Source organism: Schistocerca nitens, chromosome 4 (genome assembly GCF_023898315.1).
Source record: "Schistocerca nitens isolate TAMUIC-IGC-003100 chromosome 4, iqSchNite1.1, whole genome shotgun sequence".
NCBI classification, from domain to species: domain Eukaryota; kingdom Metazoa; phylum Arthropoda; class Insecta; order Orthoptera; family Acrididae; genus Schistocerca; species Schistocerca nitens.
This window is the reverse complement of record NC_064617.1, coordinates 433,987,201-434,014,671: the sequence shown is the minus strand read 5'-3', so window position 1 is coordinate 434,014,671 and position 27,471 is coordinate 433,987,201. Positions and strand designations below refer to the sequence as shown.

General features: G+C 42.7%; 1 protein-coding gene across 1 annotated transcript in view; it reads left to right on the top strand.

Moving 5' to 3' along the window:
* Nucleotides 1–27,471, top strand: part of LOC126252360 (cytochrome P450 4C1-like) — a 182,009-nt gene that overhangs the window by 19,075 nt on the left and 135,463 nt on the right. The window contains exon 2 of the mRNA XM_049953252.1: nt 11,907–12,108. Within this exon, the coding sequence (XP_049809209.1) occupies nt 11,907–12,108 (202 nt within the window). The remainder of the gene's footprint in view (nt 1–11,906; nt 12,109–27,471) is intronic.

Genomic DNA, 27,471 nt, shown 5'->3' with positions numbered 1-27,471 from the left:
CTTGGAATATAGGGGTCACGTTTATGGTCTGAAGAAGAAGCAGAAAAGCAATCCAGATGAGCAGGACAAGCATACTGTAATTGGACTACTTCATTTTTCGAAAAATGCAGGAGAGAGTAATCTTCATGTAAACACATTACCATTGTTGGAAGGCGATAAACAGCATTTCATATGGATTAAAGAGATGTCCCCCCCTTTACAGTCAATTGTCGAAACATGAACATAAGAAACACATTTGCTTCAGGTGTCTAAATAACTTTTCAGAAGAAAAGAGTTTAAAAAGGCGTCTGGAGGACTGTGAATCCAAGGAACCGGTACATGTTGTTATGCATACAGAAGAAAACAAGTTCATGAAATTCGAGAATGCTCACGACCAGGAATGATGTCCGTTGGTTGTATATGCAGACTTTGAATGTTTCCTTGCCCCTATCACCCGCTAGGCAAGGGTACCCCCTAGACTCACATACCACCTGCATGCAAAAGCACGAATCGTATGCGGCAGTGTACCAAGTTGCATGTTTATATGATTCAAGTCTTAACCACTATGAATCTTTTGTCGGGAAGAATATTGCGGTTTGGTTACTCACTGAGCTTGAAAATCTCTCGTGGGATGTTGATAGGCTTTTCAGCACAAACTTCCCCATGACCGAATTAGAGGAGGATAAAAAATTATACAATGATGAAGTTAGCTGTTATATTTGTGGGCTGTCGTTGGACAGGAAAGCTGGGACTCCCCGTAGGAATCACTGTCATCTTACGGGGAAGATCTGTGATGCATCTCATAACATATGCAACTTGATGTATCACTTACCACGACACATACCCGTGTTCTTTGATAATGAAAACTTTCTAGTTCAGGAACTGCTTAATTTTGATTGGTAGAAAAATTAGGTCAATGTCCTGCCTAAGAGTGGTGAGAAATACCATACATTTTATTCTCCAAATGAAGACGCCAAAAATTACGCTCTGATTCAATGACATGCTACATTTTATGCAGGTTCCACACCAGAAACTCGTTTAAACTCTACCTTGCAGGAATACGCATATCACACAATCTGCAGAAAGTTGATGAGGAAAAGTTCGTCCGCAGCTCGAGGTCGTTTGGTAGCGTTCTCGCTTCCCGCGCCCGGGTTCCCGGGTTCGATTCCCGGCGGGGTCAGAGATATTCTCTGCCTCGTGATGACTGGGTGTTGTGTGATGTCCTTAGGTTAGTTAGGTTTAAGTAGTTCTAAGTTCTAGGGGACTGATGACCATAGATGTTAAGTCCCATAGCGCTCAGAGCCATTTGAACCATTTTTGAAGGAAAAGTTCAGCGACTAGGAAAGGCGAAACTCGACGAAACCAGGCTACCTGACATATCTGAATTTAGCTGCACTCTTACAGGCGATGCCGTAACTAGTGCATATTATGAGCATGCCGTTAATGGTTCAAATGGCTCTGAGCACTATGCGACTTAACTTCTGAGGTCATCAGTCGCCTAGAACTTAGAACTAGTTAAACCTAACTAACCTAAGGACATCACACACATCCATGCCCGAGGCCGTATTCGAACCTGCGACCGTAGCGGTCACGCGGTTCCAGACTGAAGCGCCTTTAACCGCACGGCCACACCGGCCGGCCCATGCCGTTAATATGTAGTGGAAATTCAACATTCTAAATATGGTTGAATAGCAGGACTGTACATGGATACCGACGTGCGGTTGCTTCCAGATGTTTTTGAAAAGTTCCAGATTTTCGCATGGCCACATACTCTCTGGACCCAACCTTTTATTACAGACCACCTGGGTTGTCCCGCGATGCAATGCTGAAGAAAACGAGGTGCAGCATTCTACTTTTGACTGATGATGACATGCTTCTTTTCTTTGAGTGCGGGTTCCATGCGGGACTTTGCCACTGTGTCCATAAACACGCCCATAGACACCTATGGGTGTGGGGTTCAACACATTCATCGATTCAAGTTACATTCCATATTTGGGTGTGAATAACTTATGCGGCACCCCATGATGCATGCCGCTGCCGGTTGGTGGGTTTCATTATTTGCCTGAAAAGGAATTCGAAGTGTGAGGTAAAGCAGAACCGAGCATTTGGCGTCATTGTCCAGGAGGCCCCGCACAGGGCAGGTCCGGCCGCATTCGTGCAGGTCTTATTACATTTGACGCCACACTGGGCGACCTGCGCGCTAGGTAGGGATGAAATGATGATGAAGACAACACAACACCCAGTCCCTGGGTGGAGAAAATCCCCGACCCAGTCGGGGATCAAACTCGGGCCCTTAGGATTGACATTCTGTCGCATTGATCACTTTCCTTTGGGAATCGAATCCAGGGTCACCTGCTTACTTTTTTATTTCATTTAATTTTTTGCTTCTTCACCACTTTTGTTTTTACTTACTTACATAAATACATTTTTCATGTCAATATTTTTTTTATGGAACAGGAAGGCAGGATAAACAAACAATCTTTATTCGTACAATTGCGCTGTCCTAGGGATAAGAAAAGTATCGAGACAGCAAAAACAATTTGGATACCAAATCAACATAAAGGCCGCCTTTTTTTTACATAAATATAGTAAATGACAATCCTAGTCACGGGCGGGAGTGAAAACGAAGTTATCATCTGCATCACAATCCCCGCAGCACGCGGTGTCGCATTACGAATCTGGCCAGCCGTATAATCTTCACCATATCTGCCATTTTGGGGGGCATGTATTTCTTGTGCGTCGACCATTCGAAGGACCACTATCTGGGGCGGTTTCGGTGTTTACCATCATCTTTTTTTTAATCACGTGAACATAATCCAGTCATAACTGGCGCCAACAGGTGGTGACCAGTAGTCTTGTCAGTGTGCAATATGCCAATATATTTGAACCGACCACTACTGTCTCTACTCGTTCTGCTGCATGAGTCTTCTCATTTCTGGGACACCCCAGCTGTGGCGCAGGTTGTGAAAAACACTTCTTAAAAAATTGGAAAAGTAAGTCGTGTATGAGCTCTTGTTGTTCTTGTAAATACATTCAATAATTCATCATGGACTTAATATCGTACGAAAACAAATATTTCGTCACATGTCCAGCGATCCAATTGACCGTATAACGTCTTTTGTTTGGGGAAAAAATGTCTTGCCCGGTAGAGAAAGTACATCCGATGTGTTTTCTGTGTATTTAGTGCGCTGAAGGAAGGCCAGTATTCGACGCATCAGCATCGAGGCGTCCCTCGCTGCAACACACAAAACCATGTTCTTCCGTTACTAACAGTACACAGTTTGTGTAAAGAGGAGAATCGAGCATATGTATTATATGTATACGACTCCTGGTCACAAGTTTACGGTTTATAAGAATATACCACATCGATCTCGCTGCTGTTGCCAGTAATGAACTATGCACTGCACACCAAATGTGCTTCCAGGTTCTTGTTTGGTATTTGAATTCCATTATGTTGCGGCCACGGTGATCCATCAAGCACCGATATATCTCCCGAGTCGGGGGTGTTCTCGTTGAGGATACTTTCGGACGAACATAACTATAATCAACAAGAAATGAGGCAATGTGTGCAAGAGAAGGCGAAATGTTGTCTACTGCTATCGGGGGTTCGTACGAAGGCGGAACAAGTACTTCTATCAGAGCTGATGTTATGGTATGCTTTCTTTGTTGACAATTTCGTATCATCGCTCGCATGTAAAGCGCCAGAGCTTTGTTTCGCACGTTTGTGAGGTTGAGGCCACCGTTCCGGAACTGTAGGGTTAACGTGTCATATATGATCTTAAATAACATCCATGTACTATGATAATAACCAAAGGCCGCCATGAGGCGGTCCACAATACCCTTCGGTATTGGTAGGATCTGCCCTGAATGGGGCAGTCTTGACGCTATGTGAACGTTGGTGTATGCCACACGTTGGAGCATGTCAAAGGCTCTCAGTGAGCTGTTGCGTTTTGTCAGACGAACATTCTGCAGAAGCCGCCGAGAACTCGCCGCCGCTGACCGCCGTAGTGAACGGGTAAATGTGATCCCCAGACATATCAGCGATTCCATCGTCTGAAACGGTTCCGGTATGTCTTCCAGACCTCGTCCAATGTGCATAATTTTGGATGTCGTCATGTTACCTACACTGCCTGCCGCCGTCCTGTAAGAGTCTAGATGTTCGACAGTCTGACGCACTTCATGTCATGATCTGACAAGAAAGATCAGTTAGTCCGCATATGCGCGACAAACGAAAGAGCTCTCATTAAGCGCTATCCCCGTAACTGAGCGCCTCGTAACACATATCAGCAGCTCGATTGCTATCGCAAACAGCATCATGGAGAGTGGACACCCTTGTCGAACCGAGCTGTTACTGGGAATAGAGCCCGCTTCCCGACCGTTTGCAATCACCTTCGATGTAGCCCCTCGTATTAACCTCATAACGATGGAGATGAAAACAGGTGGAACCGCCATTCGGCTCATGACTGACGCCAAGAAGTCATGGTTTATCCTGCAGAACGCGCGATCGAAGTCCACAGATATCATAGCTGCTCACTTTCGACACGTTTCCGCAAGGGCGATAGAGTCACGGTATTCACTTAACGCCGAGGAGATGTTGCTTCGCACCCCAGGCAAGCCTGATCAGGGGATATTGTTCTAGATATCGCCAGTTTGAGACGAGACGCTAGTAGTCGTGCAAAGATTTTATAGTCGGTGTTTAGCATAATGAGAGGCCGATATTGATTAACACTGCAACTCCCCGCCATCTTCGGGATTGGAAGAAGAAAGCCCGTCACAAAATCCGACGGTAGGCGCATGTCAGGACATATCGCTTCATTGTACATCGACACTCACTGTGGCATCATCATGTCCACGATTTCTCGACAAAACTCTGACGTAATCCCATCTGGCCCTGGTGATTTATGGGCTGCTCCTTTTTTGAGTGCCACCTTTATATCGTCTTCTGTGAGTGGCTCCATAAGTGCTGCCTTATCCGTCTCTGTCAATGTCGTCTGTCCGTCGGTGTTCCGGCATATAGGTGGCGGAAATGCTCTAAAATTTATTTGAAATGTCCTGTTGTGTTGTCAGTTGACGGCCATGTAAATCGTGGAGCACTGTGACCAATGCCCGGCGGTAACGTTTATGTTCCCGCGACACATGGTGCATCGAGGTGATGGTGTCGAGACATCTTGCTCGTATTGGGATGCCACACAGTCGTCGTCACGTGATCGATAGGATTTATGCCTTAACACGATGAACGTCTGCGATGATGTTCTGCAGACGGCAACTGGAATGACAGCTCACGAAACATGGTGCAATAATAATCAAGAGTGTCTCTTTGCCATCTCGTCTTGTCCCGACCATACTGTATTAGAGATCTTCTTATTGCTGGATTAGTACACTCGAGCCACCATCGAAGCACGGGGGCATATGTTAGTAGACGGCGTTGACATGTGGCCAATACCTCCTCGACTCTCTGACGACATTCGGGGTCCGCTAAAAGTGACGAATTGAGCTTCCACGTCCCGCGGCTTGTCCGCACACTTTGCCGAGGAAGTGATATGGTACAAATGTAAGACAGATGATCAGTTAATTCCGCAGACCCTCGTTCCGCGTCGACCACCTTATCCCGCAGGCCATCCGAAACATATATTCGATCAAGTCTGTTCGTCGAGTGACTGGTAAAAAAACTATATCCCTCACCGTTCCTATGAATCCTGTCCCAGGTGTCGCATAACTCCAGGTCCCGGCATACCACTTGCAGTTCACAACAGGTATTGTAATGTGAGTCTGGTTTTTTTTTTTTTGGGCTAAAACACAATTGAAGTCACCACCTATAATGAAATGATCTAATCTGCCGGTAAATAAGGGCACAATCTCTTCCGAGTACTATCTCGCACGTGCCCTTCTGTTGTCTCTGCCGGAAGGGACATAAACACTGAGAATACGAATTACATTAGCAGTTATCGCCAGTCCTCGTGCCAAAGGCAGATAAGCCAGGTCTCGAACCGGTATCCCGTCCCGGACCAATATCGCCGTTCCACTGTCGTTGTTCGAGTGAGGCGAGGTATAGGAGATGTATCCTTGTACTTCCTGGAACTCAGGAATGTAAATTTCCTGCACCATTAGTATATCCACATCTGACGCGTATATCATGTCCCTAAACAATTGCTGTTTCACAGGCGATCTAATGGTATTTATGTTCACTGTCCCTATTCTGAATGCCTGGGTTAGTGTAGCTGTCATATCCTCATGACGATAAAATGACGAAAATTCACCGTATCAATAATCCCTTTGCACATCCGCAGAGGGTCGCCCGGCGGATGTCTCCCTGCAGCATTAGGTCTCTTGAGATGCGTACGGATGCGAGTCTCCATCAATGGAAGGGTCCGCATCGGTGACTTCTTCGTCCTGCGCATCCCAGCTGTTATTATTGGGGTGCTCCAAACTGCTCTGTGCGGCACTGATGTGTGGCATCTGTGGATCTTCGCAGCTTTAGACTCTGCCGCAGAAAGGGTGTCGGGCCCCTGAGCGGATGCGTCGTCTGAACGACATGACATCTTTTCACTGTCTGAATTCATATGGTCAGCGACATCCGAAGCTTGTGGTTCCAAGTCTGACAGCTCCATAGTGTTAGAATCATCAGGGCTCCCAAGAAGAGAAGGGAGCGTCTACGCAGAGTTTAGTCAACGCTTCTTGTTTGCGGGTCCTAACGTCGGCCTCTGGTGTTGGCGAATCTTGTATCTCCCGCTGTCTCGCCACTATCACAACGCCCTGGGGCTGTTCCACTTCAGCTTCCATGCCTTACGTGATGCTGTCATCCTCTTTCTCCACCGCGTGCAGTGTCTGGGATTGGAGGTTGGTCAGAGCCATTCCTTCTTCAGTGGGGCCCAAAGGCGCCTCGATCAATGGCAGCGTTGGTTCGATAGTACGCTCCGACCTAGGCGTCACCTCCCCGCGAGGCTCCTTCACGTAAGTCAGCGGCAGTGACGTTGGTGTAACCGGATTCTGGAAGTCTCCACTGGGGAGTTGCACGAGCCTCCTCTGCATACACGCAGATCGAAGATGTCCTGCACCACAACACCCGGAGCATGTCCGGGGCTGTCCATCATATATGACAATAGCTCTACAGCCGCCGATGTTTATATACGATGGAACACATTTCGTACGAGCAATTCGCATCTGTCGGACACCATTGAGCACTGAATACGTGCCAAAACTTTCCCAACGTTTGGCCGTATGACTAATAACTCTGTCGTATGACTGGAGTGATTCAGTGACCAGTGATTCGGGTACCTCGAAAGGCAACTCGAATATTCGAATCGTACGAACGCCAAGGCCTGAATGAGTTACTAAAACGTCGCCAATACGACCATTGAAGAGTCGGAATTGGAATCCTCGTTTGACGGCTTCAGTAATTCAATCGCATACTGCGTCGACAATCATCTTTACGTAAAGAGTGCTGCTAACGATTGATAAGTGAATTCCAATAATTTCGGTATAATTAAGATGCATTTCGTCCCTCAAGAAACGTTCGATTTCGAAAGCCTTCGGTCTTGCATATCCGTTACAGAATGTGAACTGTATCGTGGTTTTTCGAAAATTGTGCGCCATTGCGTTCGATTCAAACAGTAATACACGCGAGTAACGACGGTGTAAAGACCGCTTCTTCCGCGAACGTCCGCAGCTGGGACGTAAACAAGTCCGAGCTGCTCCGCTGCCAAAGGCAGACTGCCCATTCAGCAATCTGTGCGGACGAAGTGTGAGGTGAAAAATATTGGGTATGTAAAGTATGTGGTGGAGGCAGACCTCACTTATCCTGTTACGTCGACAGCAACAAGTTCCTCGAGGAAGCACTATCCCTAAATTGATGACCAGTGTTTGATTACAAGCAGAGGTATGTAATTCATTCTGGTAATCTTCAGCTTAGGGATGGAGCTAAGTAGACTCATCCGAGCCATCTCCTTCAATCAGTCCCCATGGTTGAAATAGTATATTGAATTGAATACCGAAAAGAGGGCGGTCGCGATACTGATTTCGAAAAAAGATTTTTGTAAATTGATGAATAATGCCGTTTACGATAAAACCACGCAGAATGTAAGAAATGAATGCGATATTTCGATTAGGAACGAATGGAATGTACTTTGGGGCGTAAGAAATTGCACCACCAGACGAAATCACTACTTTCAAAGAGAACTTCGTTGCTGAGGGGATGTCGAAGGCTTACGAAACCAACCCGTTTGGGTTTGCATCTACTGAACATCTCCAAACTCCACATGTATCGTTTCCACTATGAGTTTTCTAAAATTCATTTCGTGGGACCATAGTTACTTTATATGGGTACAGTCAGCTTCATACATTGGGTGAGGAATCCATGTGAGGTAGTTAGGCATCATCGTAATGAATTTGACACATAGGGACATGCAGCCGATAATCCTTACCTTATTTTTCCTGAGAAAAAGAGGGTTATCGGCTTAATGAAAGGTGAGGCGGATGGATTGCCGATTGTGGAGATTGTGGGTCCAAGATCCAAAATGTGTTCATATCGTACAATAGATGGACCCGCCCAGAGTCGGGCTAAGGGTGTGCGACGTGCGGTATCACGTATCCTCACGGTCGAAGGCTGCTTGCAGGGCTTGTACGATGGTGTTCGCGGTGCTCTGCCGCAACCTCCGCACTTGGTACAGCAAACTAGTATTCAATCTCGAGGACCGAGATGTTCACTGAGCTGCGCTATAAAGTTGTAGTGTCACATTATGACGATAATAGAGTCATTTTTGATGACGGGGTTGAAATCCTCGCATACTCAAGCAGCTGAAATAATTTAATAATACAATGGAGCGGATAGCTCTAAAATGATCATCCCAAAAAGCTGCAATAAAATGAACTTAGTGGAACTCACACTTAAAACTAGTATGAACTGGACAGGTATGTGAAACATAAAAACTAATGTATTTATATGTGCACTCACACAAACACATACGCACATGCAGTGCACTTTTTTGATGATTTCAGTCCATTTTTTAATCTTTTATATATTTACTGAAGTTCCAAAGAAACTGGTATTGACATGCTTATTCAAATACAAGCAGGATATGGCGCTGCGGTCGGCAACGCCAACCCTTCCGCAAATTGACGCAGATTTCAAAGCTGGGCCATCAACAAGTGTCAGCGTGCGAATCATTCAACGAAACCATTGATAGGGCTTTCAGAGCCGAAGACCCACTCGTGTACCCTTGCTGACTGCACGACACAAACCTTTGCGCCTCGCCTGGGCCCGTCAACGCCGGAATTGGACTGTTGATGACTGGAATGTTCACAGACACTCAGTTCAAAGCAACAATTAAGTCTTCTGTTTGGATGGAATTTTGCTAGTGATAGTATTAGTGTAAGAGAATCTATACCTTTGCAATAGCTGTAAACGGTACTGCGATGTAAAATGAAAATTTTTTCAATCAGTACTATTATTTTTAAACCCACGAACTGTGTATAAAAATGTTTCAAACAGTAACAAGAATTGTGATTTTAAAAACAGTGTTACTTCGTGTATTGTAAAAGCAACAATATTTGTGAATGTAAAGCTGTGTTACTACTGTGAATATCTATGTCTTAATAGAAAGTTTTTATTCGTTACCATATGTCTTTGTTGTTATTTCACAAATCCCTACCCTTACAAAAGTACATCACAGCTGTGCAATATGCACAAGATATTGGTTTAAAGCATGAGGGAGGTGACGTTTAAGATGGAGGAAAACGAAATACATGTAATGACTGGACGGGATTTTGCCTATCGTGCTTCATGTATAGGTTTTTGGGAACAGGCGACGAGTGATCGTGTCTGCTTCCAAAGACATATAGCAAAAATGACTGAAATTATATCTCCTGTGCTTGAACAGTGACAGACGTACGGTGTGGGGAAAGCTACACACTATCTAAGTAGGAGCTAGGTGGAAATAAAGAGGAACAAAGAATGTGAGGTAAAAAATTCATTTCATTAATCCAACTTAAAAGTAATACATAACATTATTTTCACACGTCTTCTTCTTGAGCTGTTGGATAGCAGGGAACCCACAGAAATCCAGGCCTTGAATAGATGCAAACTTGAATATTCGCTGTATCCATGTGACCTTCTCCTCGCCATTGACGTAGGTCATGGTCTCAGGATGATCAAATATTCGAAATGACGTGATCGTCTCTTTATAAGGTATACCAGGATCGTCCCAGTGGAGCCCATGAAAGATACGTGTTAGCCACTTTGCATTCCTCCGTGTTTTAGTCCAGTTCACATCCTTGAAAGGCCGCGGTGGTGTTCTTGCTGAGAATGTCTCTATTATACCCTCATTTTCTGTGTATGCTATGAGTGCAAAATCTTTAAAAACGAATTATCTACACTCGTCATCATAGAAACCTTGAATGTCGGCAGCGACGTTCACACTGCAAGTTGTCATTGTGAAATGCTCTGAGTGTGCCACAGCACTTGGTCGCTTGTATAGCACGCTGCACAGCACCAGTAAGTGGGCAATAGTTAATCATATGGTCATGTAGAACTAGAACATATGCTGCAGTGTGTTCTGGGAAATTTGAAGAATTCGATTCGTACATCTATTGGAGCTGATTTAATTACATGATTCTGCTTAGAACTGTATCTCACGATGATTGGTGCCTGCTCCTTGAATTTCCGTGGACTGAGTAGGCATCATTACACTTCAACACCTTCATAGTAAGAAGTCCGGAACCTTGCACATATGTCAAATGCAAGACTGTACACATTCTGATCCCATTGGTGTGTTCGGACCCCACGGACACCCCTCCTCCCACCTCTGCGGCTACGTCCTTGCCAAAAGGCATAATTATTTGCACACGATTTTTATTTTCAACACAGTGAAGATTTCCACAGCAAAAAGGACACTATTTCGTGTTTCTCTCATTCCCTCCTACAGTGAAACATTTTCTGGAGTTACAATTGTTCTGCTGTTTCAAAGTTCACTAAAAACCATAGCATATCAACGTGACTGACGTTTCTCCTTTATCGCATGCCTTCATCTCTCGAGTTGATCTCTCTGACTTCAACTCCGTCCGTCTGTCTCTCTCTCTTTCGCTTCTCGATTTGTCTCAGATATTAGATACATCAAATTAATGTCTTTTGTTCGTATCTGACAAACATATTTACGAGTAAGTTATACACTTTGTACAATAGGCTAACACAAACTTACCAACATGATTATTTAAGTATTATTACATTTATTAATCTGACTACGAGAGTACTAGAATGCCTACCGTTACGTTATCAGTAATTTGACGCTGAGGTGATGGACATTTAACCCTCGCAATACCAGAAGGGGCGGGGGAGGGGTCACTTTATGTCCTGCTGTTGAAAATATTGTAATCTAGCTAATCACTTATTATTTTAAAATTAAAAGAGAAAATTCATTGTTTCTGATTAATTCTTCTACCAGATTCGATACAAGTAATAAATTTTTCAATTAAACTATTGCATGCCATTCCCCACAGTGAAAGCCATAGTCAATATTTTCCGGTTCAGAACGTTACTTACATCAATTATTCTTTAAAAAGTGTGTTGTAATTAAAAGTCAACAACATTTAACGAAATTTTCATTTTTTAATTTTTTTGTGGTAGCCATAACGCACCATCAGCTTGGTAACATACGTTATTGAAAACACATTTAAATTGCGAATAGTGTGCTAAAAATATTTTCAGGCTCAGAAGCCTATTTACACATCAGTATCTCTCTCTATAAAGGAATTTTGTTAACGTAAGTCAACAGCAATAAACAATTTTTTAGACTGATAAAGGTTTGCACAGTGTATCCCCCATTAACAATGTGTGTTATGGAAAATGTGCTAATGTTGCTAGAGATAATATGTGCTTGTGTTCTGTTCATAGTAGAGGTACGCTGAATCAAGGAAAGATACTGTCTTATGTGCAGGTTTTATATAGGCCCGGTGCTCATTGTGGTGGTGACACAGGCGGAGGACGCGCAGAAGCTACTGGCAGGCACGAAGTTGCGAGACCGGGGCTCCTACTTAATGCGGCCCCTTCGTCCATTTCTGGGCAATGGCCTCGTAACCAACAGCGGAGAGACGTGGAAGACTCAACGGAAGCTTATCGAGCCTTGCTTCCATTCTGAGGTTAGTGAACCTTGGCAATGCCTTTTGTCAAACTTCCGTACTCTACACTCCAATATTTTGTGTTCGTACCCTTCACATATTCTTGTACTGCCTATTTTTATCCCACAGACCAAAACCGAAAAAAGTGGAACCGACCATATCGAGGATACTTCGTCAATAGTCTTGGTGTTTCAATGCGAAACAGACAGGGGAAAAGTATTGTTAGCCAGCGTTTCAGGTGCATTAACACGGCAACTACTTATTACCTGGTATAGAGAGGGAGAGAGAGCAGGAGAGAGAGAGAGAGAGAGAAAGAGAGAGAGAAAGAGAGAGGAGCGGAGAGTAGTATGCAGTGTTAGTGTAAATATACTTAGAAGGAGAGACAGCATTGGACGTATTTTTTGTTTAAAATCGATTTTCGGTCACTTAGTGACCATCCTCAGTGCTAGAAGTTAAAAATTTTCACATAACGATCAGAGAGTATAAAACAGAAAATCACAACTTCATCTGCATATGAACATAACAGTTGGTAGGAACATACCTGTAATATATAATTTAAATTGGTAGGCACTGGTGTCAACAAGCTTAGAGCGATCACTTAAACTGAGAACTGAGGCCGCTGTTTACATGCACCTGTTCAGCAGACCTCGGTGTGACAGGGCTTGGAACGCCCTCTATGTGACATGTGTCACGTGAAGACTTAATATTACTGGTTTTGCGAGATATTAACACTAAATAACTCTTGTGCATTTGTGAATCATGAAGTAATTCAAATTTTAACTGTACGTAAAACACATAGCAGACGAAGGGGGAGGAAACATCTAAAATACATTGGCGTATTGTTTTTAAAAAACAGACTTATAAAACATAAAACAGATCGATAATAAGTTGTCAGAGTGCAGGACAGGCAAAAGAGAAAAAGACAATACAAAAGAATAATATATGAATAACATGAAATGAGGTATTACACAGGTTTTTAAAAAAACATAATACCCACCATCTGGCGTGGGAAGTTAGAAGTACAACGTTCGTGATATACGTAAGATGTTACGTTAAGACTAAGGAGTCAAATATATAAAAAATAGTAATAGTACGAAACTGTCATTACGTAATAATTAAAATGCCGTGAAACACAATGTTCATTACAAAAAAGTTTGTAGGTGTGGATAGACAATTTTGTTATATTTAACCGACATGCTGATGTACGTCTCGTTTGTCCCTTTGGACAAGCTAGCATTGTTATAACAGTGGTTATAGGCTTCCGCATAAGCACTGGGTCAGAACCCATACACAAAAAAGCGTTTTTCCATTTTGCGTTTCATCGTATGTTCCGATTACCATTAACTAATGAAAACCATGAGAAAGAGTTAAACATAGTCAAACAAATTGCAAGAAATAATAATTACCCGTTGAAATACGTAATGGACATTTATGAGATGGTATCCAAAAAATATACTAAAGATAATTTAAGTCAGAATGAGACAAGCGAAACCAAAAATCAAAAATATATCACTTTGCCTTTCTATGGTCCCATTAGCAATAAAATTTGCCAGAGTATTCAAGAAGAGGAATATTAATGTAGGTTTCTCGACGACGAACAGACTAGGCGTGCTTTTAAGGAATAACATTCATGTACGCAATGTCTTACAGAAATCAGGTGTTTACAAACTTATGTGTGCCACGTGTAATGCAGGTTACATAGGGCAAACCGAAAGAAAATTAGAAAGAAGGTTCCGTGAGCACGTTGCACTTGAGAGGAAAGATATTGCGGAAAAATGGAATTTCGCAGCCCATCTTGTAGCTACTGGTCATACAACTCCAGATTTGACATCACAATTGAAGTTGTTGCTCAAGGGTAAAAAAGGACGCTTTCTCGACCTTAAGGAAGAGATGGAGATCTCTTGCCATCATAAATCTCCAGATATCGCGCTACTTAACGAGCAAACGATATCGAGAAGCACACATTTTTGGGAATGCTTCTCCGATTTCCTATGAGAAAAGTCAACAACTTGTTGCCAATTATCACAATTAGCAATTCGTAGTCAGTTGCTTGTTATTCCTTATATACAACGCCTCAGTCATAGTTGCTACGAGAACAATTACAATGGCCGCTATTCCAACTATCTCAATACATAGACACACATGTTTCGGTTTGTTCTAATAACATGACTAATTTCGGTTTTTAAAAAGTATGCTCCCTTTTGTTCCGTAATTTTCAGAACTTATGGACACCTACTGAACATAATTTTACTACAGTCGGCATCTCTTAGGCGTTGACACAAAGTAATATGAACCGGTTATCACTTTACGCAATTATATTTAATGTATGTTAACAATTCCTTTTCTGTTTGAATAAGTGCTGGATATCGTACATAGCCTATGTTTAATTTCTCTGAAGTAAGATGTATATTTCTGATATAAGTGGCACTATTACTTGTCCCGCCTCATGATCGTTTCTCGATGTGTGATGCATACTTGTTCGCATCTTATATTTTTAAATTGATTTCAATAACACAATTAGAATTATAGGTACTTCTTAAGTCTGCTTTCATTTCATATAGGTCCCACTGCTACTATAGCTATGTAAAATCAAATTATTTTATTAATATTTAAAACCAGTTGCTTGGCAATTTTATTACTGTTTTATCAACCTGTGAATGTACGTATGGGTTCTGATCCAGTGCTTATGCGGAAGCGTACAACCAGTGATGGGACGAATGATATGTACATTATCACGTCGTTAAATATGATAACAAAATTGTTACTCTACACCCTCTAACCTTTTTCGTTGTTGTAATGAATATTGTTTAATGGCATTTGAATTGTTACTTAATGGCATGTTCGTACTATTACTATTATTTATATATTTTTATATATTTGACTTCTCAGTTTTAACGTAATATTTACGTAAATCATGAACGATATACTTCTAACTTCCCACGCCAAATGGTGGGTGCTATGTTTTACAGTAAGCAACCGTGTATATTTGATGTCATGTATGTATGGGTTCTGACCCAGTGCTTATGCGGAAGCCTATAACCACTGTTATAACAATGCTAGCTTGTCCAAAGGGACAAACGAGACGTACATCAGCATGTCGGTTAAATATGATAACAAAATTGTCTATGTACACCTACAAACTTTTTTGTAATGAACATTATGTTTCACGGCATTTTAATTATTACGTAATGACAGTTTCGTACTATTACTATTTTTTATATATTTGACTCCATAGTCTTAACGTAACATCTTACGTATATCACGAACGTTGTACTTCTAACTTCCCACGCCAGATGGTGGGTATTATGTTTTTTTAAAAACCTGTGTTATACCTCATTTCATGTTATTCATATATTATTCTTTTGTATTGTCTTTTTCTCTTTTGCCTGTCCTGCACTCTGACAACTTATTATCGATCTGTTTTATGTTTTATAAGTCTGTTTTTTAAAAACAATACGCCAATGTATTTTAGATGTTTCCTCCCCCTTCGTCTGCTATGTGTTTTACGTACAGTTAAAATTTGAATTACTTCATGATTCACAAATGCACAAGAGTAATTTAGTGTTAATATCTCGCAAAACCAGTAATATTAAGTCTTCACGTGACACATGTCACATAGAGGGCGTTCCAAGCCCTGTCACACCGAGGTCTGCTGAACAGGTGCATGTAAACAGCGGCCTCAGTTCTCAGTTTAAGTGATCGCTCTAAGCTTGTTGACACCAGTGCCTACCAATTTAAATTATATATTACAGGTATGTTCCTACCAACTGTTATGTTCATATGCAGATGTAGTTGTGATTTTCTGTTTTATACTCTCTGATCGTTATGTGAAAATTTTTAACTTCTAGCACTGAGGATGGTCACTAAGTGACCGAAAATCGATTTTGTGGTTAATAAAACAAAAAATACGACCAATGCTGCCTCTCCTTCTAAGTATATCCATTATCTGGTCGTGGTGCACAGGACACTCCATGGAGTCGCCAATCAATAAGTTAGTGTAAATGCAATGGGGTTTCTGGAAACAAATTAACCTTCGACCTTTGAGTCGGCTACATGCAGGGGCAGAAGCCATGACCTTTGACCTTAGCTTTGACTCTCAATGCAAGGCGTCATAAATGATCTTGTATTGTCAGATTGACACAAAAACACAACACGTAACCATGCCCATCCCCCTTCCCTCCCCTTCTCACCACTCTCCTCCACTGAGTGATAACTATATGACACTTTGATGAAAAGGCGCACCAGCAAGTGGTTTTGAACACATGAATTTAACACACATTTTTATTAACCTTCAATACTTTTTAGAATCTCATCTAGCGCAAACGCTATGTTATTACAGAATGAAAAAAAAAAATGTGAAACATCCTCTGCAGCTAACCAAGTCGTAAACAAGTTGTAAAAGAGTGTAACTGCCTTAATAATGTCGAACTGACATTGAATTGCTTTTCGCCAACAAACAGCATTCAATGTGAACAATATTTCCTTAACGTAGCTACTGTAATAAACGCTTTCATTTTAAAACTCCTTCGCAGATTAAAACTGTGTGCTGGATCGAGAACCGAACTCGGGAACTTTACCTGTCGGAGGCGTCTACCAACTGACCTGCCCAAGCACGACACACGACCCCTACTCAGAGCGTTACTTCTCCCAGTACCTCATCTCCTAAATTGCAAAGCTCACAGAAACGCTATTGTAAAACTTGCACTCGTCTAAGAAAGCATTTTGCGAAGACATGGCTTAGAACAACCTGGAGGTTGTTCCCAGCATACCGCAGAAGAGCTTCTGCAACATGGCAGCAAAGGAATCCACGTTCTCTTGAATTACAACAAGTAACTGACAGATAAAATACAAAATTTTTCAGTAGAAATGACATGTAGTGTGCAATATCAGCGGGGTTTTGCAGAATATAGTTGAGATCATGTAGTTGCTACCTAACAGCATGCTCACAAGCACATATCCTGAACTTGGTATATGGAACATCTGAAGGAGGGTTTAAGTCACTTAGTGTTCCTTTAATCCTTACAGAAGCCTTTATCTATTATGAGGCACATAAATTTAACAATGACATATAAGTGAATTAAACAGATTACCGAATTAATTGAGAATTTTAAGGGGAAAAACTGGAAACATGACCTCGTAGGATAATAAAGTATATACAGCAAAGTTCTTATTATTGACCAATATAATTTATTCGGATCAAACACAAATTTTATTCCGAGTGTTGGCCTCACATATATTGTTTTGGAAGCAATACATAAAAAAGAAATCAAGTGACTGGCTTTGCAAAACAAACAGATCGTTCACAGGTAGCGGAGAATATAAGCTAAAAGCTTGAAGCCGTGCATTCAGTCACTTGAACTGCATGAAAACCCCGAAGTTCATCAAGTTCACCCAGTACTCTATACAATGACGTTAGAAACCTTAGGTGAAAAGTTATTCAGGTACAGATAGTCCTGCTATGAGTCTACACCCACATCGAAACATATCAGTCCCAGACTGGTACACGCTGAAGTAATCCTAAGTCCCGAGAAGCACTTAAGCCTAAGGGGCTCTTTGGGTGCACCAACTTTACAAAATAAATCTCACCTACCGAGAGACTAAGACCAAAGGCCACGATACTGCTCCCTGCGTGCTTAAAAACTTGGTAATGTTACTCCCCCGATGGGGACGTTTGTAAGACAACAACCATCTGCACGAACAGCAGCATGGACTATCAGCTCGGAGACCATGGCTGCGGTTACCCTTGAAGCTGCATCACGGACGGGAGCGCCTGCGATGGTGTGCTCAATAACGAACCTGGGTGCAAGAATGGCAAAACGTCATTTTTTTCGGATGAATCCAGGTTCTGTTTACAGCATCATGATGGTCGCATCCGTGTTTGGCGATATCGCGGTGAACGCACATTGGAAGCATGTATTCGTCATCGCCATACGGCATATTACCAGGCGTGATGGTATGGGGTGCCATTGGTTACACGTCTCGGTCACCTCTTGTTCGCATTGACGGCACCTTGAACAGTGGACGTTACATTTCAGATGTGTTACGACCCGTGGCTCTACCCTTCATTTGATCCCTGCGAAACCCTACACTTCAGCAGAATAATGCACGACCGCATGTTGCATGTCCGGTACGGGCCTTTCTGGATACAGAAAACGTTCGACAGCTGCCCTGGCCAGCACAATCTCCAGATCTCTCACGAATTGAAAACGCCTGGTCAATGGTGGTCAATGGCTCGTCACAATACGCCAGTCACTACTCTTGATGAACTGTGGTATCGTGTTGAAGCTGCATCGGCAGCTGTACCTGTACACACCATCCAAGCTCTGTTTGACTCAATGCGCAGGCGTATCAAGGCCGTTATTACGGCCAGAGGTGGTTATTCTGGATACTGATTTCTCAGGATCTATGCAGCCAAATTGCGTGAAAATGTAATCACATGTCAGTTCTAGTATAATATATTTGTCCAATGAATACCCGTTTATCATCTACATTTCTTCTTGGTGTAGCAATTTAAATGGCCAGTAGTGTAAAAAAGGTTTCGTGTTATCAGTGAGTATTGTAAGTTTCAGTTACAAACATGGTCGGTTCCTGGCCATATTGTTTCACTTTCCTTAGCACGCAGCCAGCCAGGCCACTCCGCAACACCTGTTCTCAGCTCGCTGCAATCACACAGGTAACCTGCCCAAGGGCCCCCTCTGATACTTGCCCTGGCCACTTCACGGCAATTTTCCAGCCACTCAACGCTCATCCAGATACTATGTTTTGAATATAACAGCTTAGGGGTCTCGCCACTCATCATGCCACAATTGCCTGTTAGACGTACATATTGTTCTCAGAACCCTCTCAGTGACATACTGTAATGTACCATGTACGGTAAGTATTAGTGCCTCAATGTCCCCTCCTCTGTGTTTTTTATCACTTGCATTAGATGCACAATTAACTTTTTGTTAGTAATAACAACAACAATAATAACTTGAAACGACACTAGACACGCTGACGCCTGGACATTAAGTTGGCAGTGAGTTGCCAAGAGCGGGAAGGTGCGATAGTAACGTAATGGCTCTGAGCACTATGGGACTCAACTGCTGAGGTCATTAGTCCCCTAGAACTTAGAACTAGTTAAACCTAACTAACCTAAGGACATCACAAACATCCATGCCCGAGGCAGGATTCGAACCTGCGACCGTAGCGGTCTGGCGGTTCCAGACTGCAGCGCCTTTAACCACACGGCCACTTCGGCCGGCCGATAGTAACGTAGTCGGAAGGTATGTGGATGTGGCATTTGCGCGAGGAAACTGCGAACATCGCGAAAAATATACGGGACAGTACCTAATGAGCTATATTCCTCTTTTACATTTTGCAGGCTTTCATTCATTTTCCAAAAGGAAGTACATCTCATCTAATGTGATTCATGAACACGGAAATATATATTCTGTGGAGGAGAGGGGTGGGGGTAGTTCTGCCCGAATCAATGCTAGTGCGCTGCCATACATGTAGGACACGTAAATGAACACACTGCAAAAATGTTTATTTCCGATTTAAGTCGGTAATTTCGAAGTACTATCGCTTTTCGGACATTTTTCCGACTGTCTGCAACAGCACCCCAGTAGCGACTTGTTACTCTGCATTCATTAGACACAAGTATTGTGTACGTGTAAGAAGTCACTTTGAATGTGTGTTTGCAAGCATCATTTGCAACTGCGACGACCTTTAGAGCGACGATAGGACCATGTTCTCGAGTCATTATACTGTCTCACGACGATGGTTAAGTGATTTCGGCGAATGGCTTTGCAAGTGAGAGTATTACTGATGTTGTGTCCGCAGGGTTTAATTACGCACCTGATCAACTGGTTGCACATTAGAAGTGATGAATTCTGATCATTACTTCAGCGTTAATATTAGCAGACGGTCTATACTGTATTTTAGAATCATCATTGAAAGACCAGAGTACCAATGAAGTTTCCATTTAGTGCCCGATTAATTACATACATTTTTTCACTGTTATACCTATTTAAATTCCAAAGCGCATAAGGTACATGACTGGTGTTGAACAATTGGCTAACTTGCGTAAAGTTACTCTGTGTAGTGTGTAACTGACACGTGAAGAGGATTATATTTAAAATGATTGACGGCAGTATCATAAAAGGTGCGCAAGGGAAGGCGTTCTCTACAACTTAACCTGAAATATTTTGCAATTATAAATCAAGAGATTCTCTGATAACGGAAGCATACAAATAAATAAATTCAGTACAGTCAGTCATGCATTATCGGTCCTGGATCTTTCATGTGCTCTCCTCTTAAACGATAGTTGCCAAACTCAACTGTGACAATCAATTCATTGCAGTGTAACTGTTGATATTGTAAGGAAAATATGTTTCGCAATTACATTTGACGATTTACTGCCTTTCTGACCTGTGTATATGTGGGTAATACATAGTCCTAGTTCCTAGGTCACCTGAAGTTAATAGAATAACCTGTAAACACTTTTAGTGTGTACCTACGGCAGCAGAAAAGCAGGGCTGTCCTTGAGTACCAGTTGACAGGATAGTAAAATATCGGGGTTTTCTGGTACTCGCGACATCTTACATATGAGTGATGGCCGTTGGTAAGCTGCTCGCCCTGGTTAATGACGACAATGACACCTATACACTCAAATAAGTGGCCACAGCCAACCGAAACCTTTCTGACAAATTTACGTTTAGGTTTCATTGATGTAATAGCATTCTACCAGATATTGTGATAGTCAGGTGGGGTTAATTATAGCTTCTCCAAGCAGCCACCGTTCCAAAATGCATAGAGGTCAGCAATAACACCAACAACTTACTATTGCTAGTGTCCGCCCAGCTTTTGATATCTATTTTCCTATTTAGTCAACATTTGTTGACAGAACGGTATAATCGGCACTGAAACAGTTCCAGCATTGTGCTGTTGCTTGGAAATCTTCTCCATATGGCCGCAAAGGCACTGGAAAATTGTAAATTACTGGCAACATACTTAAGGAGACGGTGAATGCAAATGGAATTACAAAAGTTACAGGAATGCGTGGTGTCTGTTCTTTCATTCGCCTCGATAGGTCATAAAACTACCTCTTCAGTGCGGATGCACAGTATTGTTCGACATCTTGCGGGAATCTCAATATAGCGAGCATGGAGTCCATAGACCGGAACTGCGGATAGGTATCGCTGGGTGAGAATGTGGATCGGCCGGGAGGCGTTTCCGGATAGTCAGCGCAATAGCGATGAACACTGTGTCTGGGTGGCGCAGTGGTTAACGCAGCTAATCTAGTGAGCAGAAGATACCAGGTTAGGATCCTGTTTTGGCTCGTCGGCACTGCTTCCGCATAAAGTCCCGATACACCTGGCGTCAACAGTTACTTCTCTCCCATTTCCTTTCTCCTCCCTTCACCTTCATTTTACACAATAATCTGAAACGTTAATGGAAGGTCTTTTATGGGAGAGGAGCAGGTACAAAAAAGGTTGTTTAAAAATAAAAACAAAATGTAATTATTAGTGATTGGGAATTACTGAAGACAAACAATGGACTCCGCAGTGCAAGCCAGTGCACGGAATCTTTATCCAAGTTATGGAGTACGTCGAGTGCGACGAGCTATGCACATCAACTATAAGGACCAGGACGTCGTTTCAGCGCTTCGTCATCAGTCGCCGCGACGAAAAGTAAACTGATCGAAAATTGTTTTGTTTGCTGAGAAGCGTCTTAGTAACGAGTGACAAAATCACTGAGCAAGCAGACAAGGATAGATTTCCATCTCCTGATGAGTCAGGGGAACCCTCCAATAGTTTAACCAACATTAAAATTAACCAAGAGCCGCTTGATGGTATTTTAGAGGGTGCGGCAAACAGTAAAATGTAGAGTGTATAGACTGAGGTCACAAAAGTCGTGGGATACCTCCCAATGTCGTATTGGACTTCATTTTGCCCGGCGTAGCGTATCAGCTCAACATGGCATGGACTCCTTTGCAGAAACATTGAGCCATGCTGCCTCTACAGCGCTGCATAATTGCGAACGTGTTGCCGGTGCATGATTTTGTGCACAAACTGACCTCTCGATTATGCCCCATAAATGTTTGATAGGACTCATGTCGGGCGATCTGGGCGTCCAAACCATTCGCTCGAACTGTCCGGAATGTTCTTCAAACCAATAGCGAACAGTTTGGCACTGATATGACACACTATCATCCGTAAAAATTCAATCGTTATTTGGAAACACGAAGTCCATGAATGGCTGAAAAGGTCTCCAAGTAGCCGAACATGACAAAAAATGGCTCTGAGCACTATGGGACTTAACATCTGTGGTCATCAGTCCCCTATAACTTAGAACTACTTAAACCTAACTAACCTAAGGACATCACACACATCCATGCCCGAGGCAGGATTCGAACCTGCGACCGTAGCGGTCGCGCGGTTCCGGACTGAGCGCCTTAACCGCGAGACCACCGCGGCCGGCCGAACATGACCGTTTTCACTCAATGATCTGTTCAGTGGGACCAGAGAACCCAGTACATTCCATGTAAATACAGCTCGCATCTTTATAGAGCCAACACCAGCTTGCATCATCCTTTGTTGACAACTTGGGTCCATTAGCTCTTACCATCTGAAATGGGGACTCATCTGACCAGGTCACTGTTTACCAGTCGTCTAGGATCTAACTGATATAGTCACGAGCCCACGAGAGGCGCTGCAGGCGATGTCGTGCTGCGTGTAGTTAGGAAAGGCACTAGCATTGGTCGTCCACTGCCATATCCCGTTAACGACAAATATTGTCGCACTGTCCTATAGTAGTGCTGTTAGTAAAGGCACTCGCGTCGGTCGTCTGATGCCATAGCCAATTAACGACAAATTTCACCTCAGTGTCCCAACGGATACTTTCCCACATTGATTTCTCCGGTTATTTCACGCAGTGTTGCTTGCCTGTTAGCACTGACACCTCCACGCAAATGCCGCTGCTCTAAGAAAATGGTATTTCCGGCACACTCTTGACACTCTGGATCTCGAAGTATTGAAAACTCCAACAATTTCTGAAATGGAATGTCCCATGCGTCTAGCTCCATCTACCATTCCGCATTCAAAGTCTACTAATTCCAGATGTGTGGTCATAATCATGTCGAAAATCTTTTCACATGAATTCTCCGAGTACAAACAACAGCCAAAGCACTGCCCTATCAAGCCTTGTCCACGCGATACTACCGCCATCTGTATTTGTGCATATAGCTGTGCCATGACTTTTGTCACCTCAATGTATGTATCTGAACCCAGCATGCAATTTAAGAAGTAAGTAATTGAGTCTTGGACAACAATGTCAATGGTCAGATGATCCAGACCATTGTCATGTTGAAAGTGCTATGATTCAGGACGAGCCAGAACAACCTAAGTTTTTCTGAAAAGATGCTTGCAGGGGATGGAAATCATCAGGTTAGGCCATATCTAAGTGCACTGAGCACCAAAGTAACTATTGTAAACAGTACTATTGCAAGTTTAGATTGAAGACGGCCGGAGTGGCCGAGCGGGTCTAGGCGCTACAGTCTGGAACCGCGCGACTTCTACGGTCGCAGCTGGCCGCGGTAGCCGAGCGGTTCTAGGCGCTTCAGTCCGGAACCGCGCGACTGCTACGGTCACAGGTTCGAATCCAGCCTCGTGCATGGATGTGTGTGATGTCCTTAGGTTAGTTAGGTTTAAGTATTTCTAAGTTCTAGGGGACTGATGACCTCAGTAGTTAAGTCCCATAGTGCTCAGAGCCATTTGAGCCAATTACAGGAAAAGTTTTTGCAGAAATTCTGTTCTACCCAGGATGACTTAGTTAGAGATTTTTTAATGGAGGATATCAGTCGAGATGTGCCCCTTTTGGTTTCTTTCTGTGAACGTTGATGGGCAAGGGTAAGATTAATAGGGGTGGGTATGGACGTCAAATCATTCAATTGTAATTTACAGCGGCCTTGTGCCTTGTGCCGCAAAGGAAGCTTTGCTAGTGGTATCGCGTGACACGAAGACTATCTGCGTTGTCTTCGAAGGGTACAACGTCTACTGGTGCAGGACAGCCGCCCACGAGATTGGCAGCCATCGTGGGAGTCGTCTAGCAGGCAAACATGGTGTGTGCGCATACATGGCGCACCTACAGGGTCCGCCGACGTCGCTGGCAACTATCTGCATCGCTATTTGACTGACAATTCTGCACACAACATCGAGCTGAACTAAGGAATTTCCCAGTGCTAGATCGACTAGAGGCGACACAGGTATCTGAGATCCCACGAAGTCATACACAGCCGGTGAGAAACTGAAATATCGCGCGGGTTGGAGACCGTAACTGGGGGTGGCGAAGCAGTGTAACACGGTGTAATGTAGCCGCGTCATAATTGCTGGGGGCGGCAGTACAGTCCTTTAGACTATTCCACTCGCAGTACATGCATCAAAACTCGTCCACATCAGCTGTTAAAGGAAAAACAACTTTCAGGCAGTATTTGTGACCTTTCATGCGAACTCATACGGGACTCGGTAAGATTGTTGCCGTAAGTAATGAGTGTAATGTGCAGGGGCACTACGGATGTAGTGTGTGGGCATCAAGTTGGGAATGTGGGTCTCACAGGGAGCATCCAAGAGATAAAACCCCGCAGTCGCACTATGCTCAGTGCCCTCGGTGACTCAGATGGATAGAGCGTCTACCATGTAAGTAGGAGATCCCGGGTTCGAGTCCCGGTCGGCGCACACATTTTCAACTGTCCCCGTTGATGTATATCAACACCCGTCGACAGTGTAGGGTCTTGATTTAATTATCATTTCAATTAATGATATGGAGCATCAGAGTTGGACGCACAAGAGGTGTGGCATCACACATAAAACGTATGCAATCCAAGGCTTCACGATAGGTTGGCAAATTTCATTGATGTTTACCCATCGTTACTAATAATAATGAATCAAGGAATGCTTCTGATTTTGGTAGAAAGGAAATAATCAAGAATATTTTGGAATAGGAAGATGATAATGAAAATGTTATGAATTATGTAAATCTTTTAATTACCAACCATTTAGTAGGTGCTAATGGTGATGGTTTAATGGTTCACCGGTGTCTGCTTTGCCTGAAGAGTTCTATGAATCTGTCCCAGAGACAGAAAATTTTTCAGTTTTGCCTAATAAGGTTTGATAATTTTAGATTCAATCAGGAAAGTTTCTAGAGCCATTAAGAATGAATTATTGTTATCTATGGTGCTGTGTGGGAAGAATATAGAGCATAATTATTTGATTATAGCCAATTAAGTGCAAAATTGTTAGTAGGAGTAGCTTTCTTGAATGAGTTATAATGCTCTCTAGAATTTGAAGTTGAAAAGCTGTGTGCAGAATGTCATGAGATAGTGATTTCATTTTAAAAAAAGTTTGAAAGGGGTAAATCCAGGATGAGAATGTAGAAGACCAGATAAGCACTAAAACTTTCAGAGAAGTGAAAGGAAAAAATACTTTAGAAGAAATGAAAGTTACAGTAGAGAAAATTTAAGTTTTGTCTCACAGCCAGGAAGAGGATTCACGGGAAGATATTATGACATACAAAAAAATTGTTTTCGGAATCTCCGATGCAGGTTAAGAACTTTGACTGTCGATGAATTATAAAGACATGAACGAAAATATATATCGTTCCAAATGCAAGAAGAGAAGCATTTAAGACGACATTAGATAGGATGTTACCTTGAAGAGTCAGAGAAGCAGTTAAGAGGGAATTAATAGAATACGAACTTGAACAGTCATTGAGCAAAATAGGAGTGTGTACATAAATCCACTGTCAGTTGTTTCTAACTGTGATGGAAGTGAATGCTTAGCTTTGGGTGCAAGAAGCCTCAGTGATAGAGTAGAAGGAGAAATTGATCTCTCAGTGCTAGTGGATCAGATGCTCTAAAGTTCCATAGTCCTAAATTTCTTCCTCGTTGGAATTCATATACGGATAGTGGAATTTAATACTGGAACCTGTGTATAGGAAATACAGTGCATTTGTGCACAGTGGTATATGATACCAGTTTTGTGTGGTGCCATTTGTGCTCAACATAGCTATATGTGCTTTTGTTAGGGTTAAGAAACAGATTTTGGTTACTGAACTAATGGAACAGTTGGCTGTCAATGTATATGATATTCTTGAAGCTACTCCCCCTTTTCCAACGGCTTTGACACAGTGGTAACACCGTTCCGCATCAAATTACGGAAGTGTAGCACTCTCGGGCTTGGCTAGCACTTGTGTCTGTGACTGTCTGGGTCTGCAGAGAGCTGTTTGCAAGTGCGAAGCACTGAGACCAAGTGGGACCAATTGAGGAGCTCCTCGATTGAGAAGTAGGGGCTATAGACACGAAAACTGTAACGGACAGGAGAGCGGCGTGCTGACCACATGCCCTTCCATATCTGCATCCAGTTAGGCCTATTGGCCAAGGATTACACGGTGGTCGATCGGTACCATTGGGCGTTTCCAGGCTTGTTCAGAGGGAGACTCTCCCTTGGGAACTCTACTGCCAGTTGGGTGCTGAGCAAGACAGTATTTATCAAAACAGAAATAAAATTCTTATGGCATACTATTAGGCCAGAGAAAGATAAACCAAAAGCCATACGACAATGCCTCAGCTCTAAGAATAAGAAGCATTTAAGAGATATATTCATTTTATCCGGTTTTTACTTCAAACTTGTTTAGAACCAAAAGTTTAACGCTCAGTGCTCAATATTCTAAACATTTTGTGGCTCTGCGCTCAGCGACCGTGTATGCAATTATATAATATTTAAGTCAGACAACCAGTTGCACGCAATTTTTAAAAAACACGTTAGCCAGGTTTCGATAGCTCTGAGAAAATCTTCATCAGAATGGTCGGGTTACATGCGTCTAGTCTGACATCTCTTGAGCTGTGTAATAACAGGTATCTTGTGCCGCCGCTTGCAGCTATGATTGTATTATTCTGTGATAACTGTCTGGCTTTTTTATTATGACTCACATTCTTTAATTTATGGCACAAATGCATGTCATTATGAACTACATTCTTGATTTATGGCAGAAATACATGTCATTTGGCGATAGCACTTTTGCTGAAAATTTAAAAGTTGTCATGTGAATTCATGTAACTTTTACCATTCTGATACGGAGCTATCGAAACCCGGTAATTTTGTTTTTGGTAATTGAGCTCAGTGCTTACATGATTTACTAAAGAAATACGTTGTATGGGTATGGAGGGAAGAATATGAGGAATCCTTTCAGTGTCTGAAAACGGAATTAGCCAGTAGCGAAATATTGTACAAACCAAATTTTTGCAAACAAGTTTTTACGGCAACTGATGCATGTGGATATGGGATCAGTGTTGAGATTTTCCAGAAAACAGAAGAACGTGTGAGTGGGCATCACACTACGTCTTTT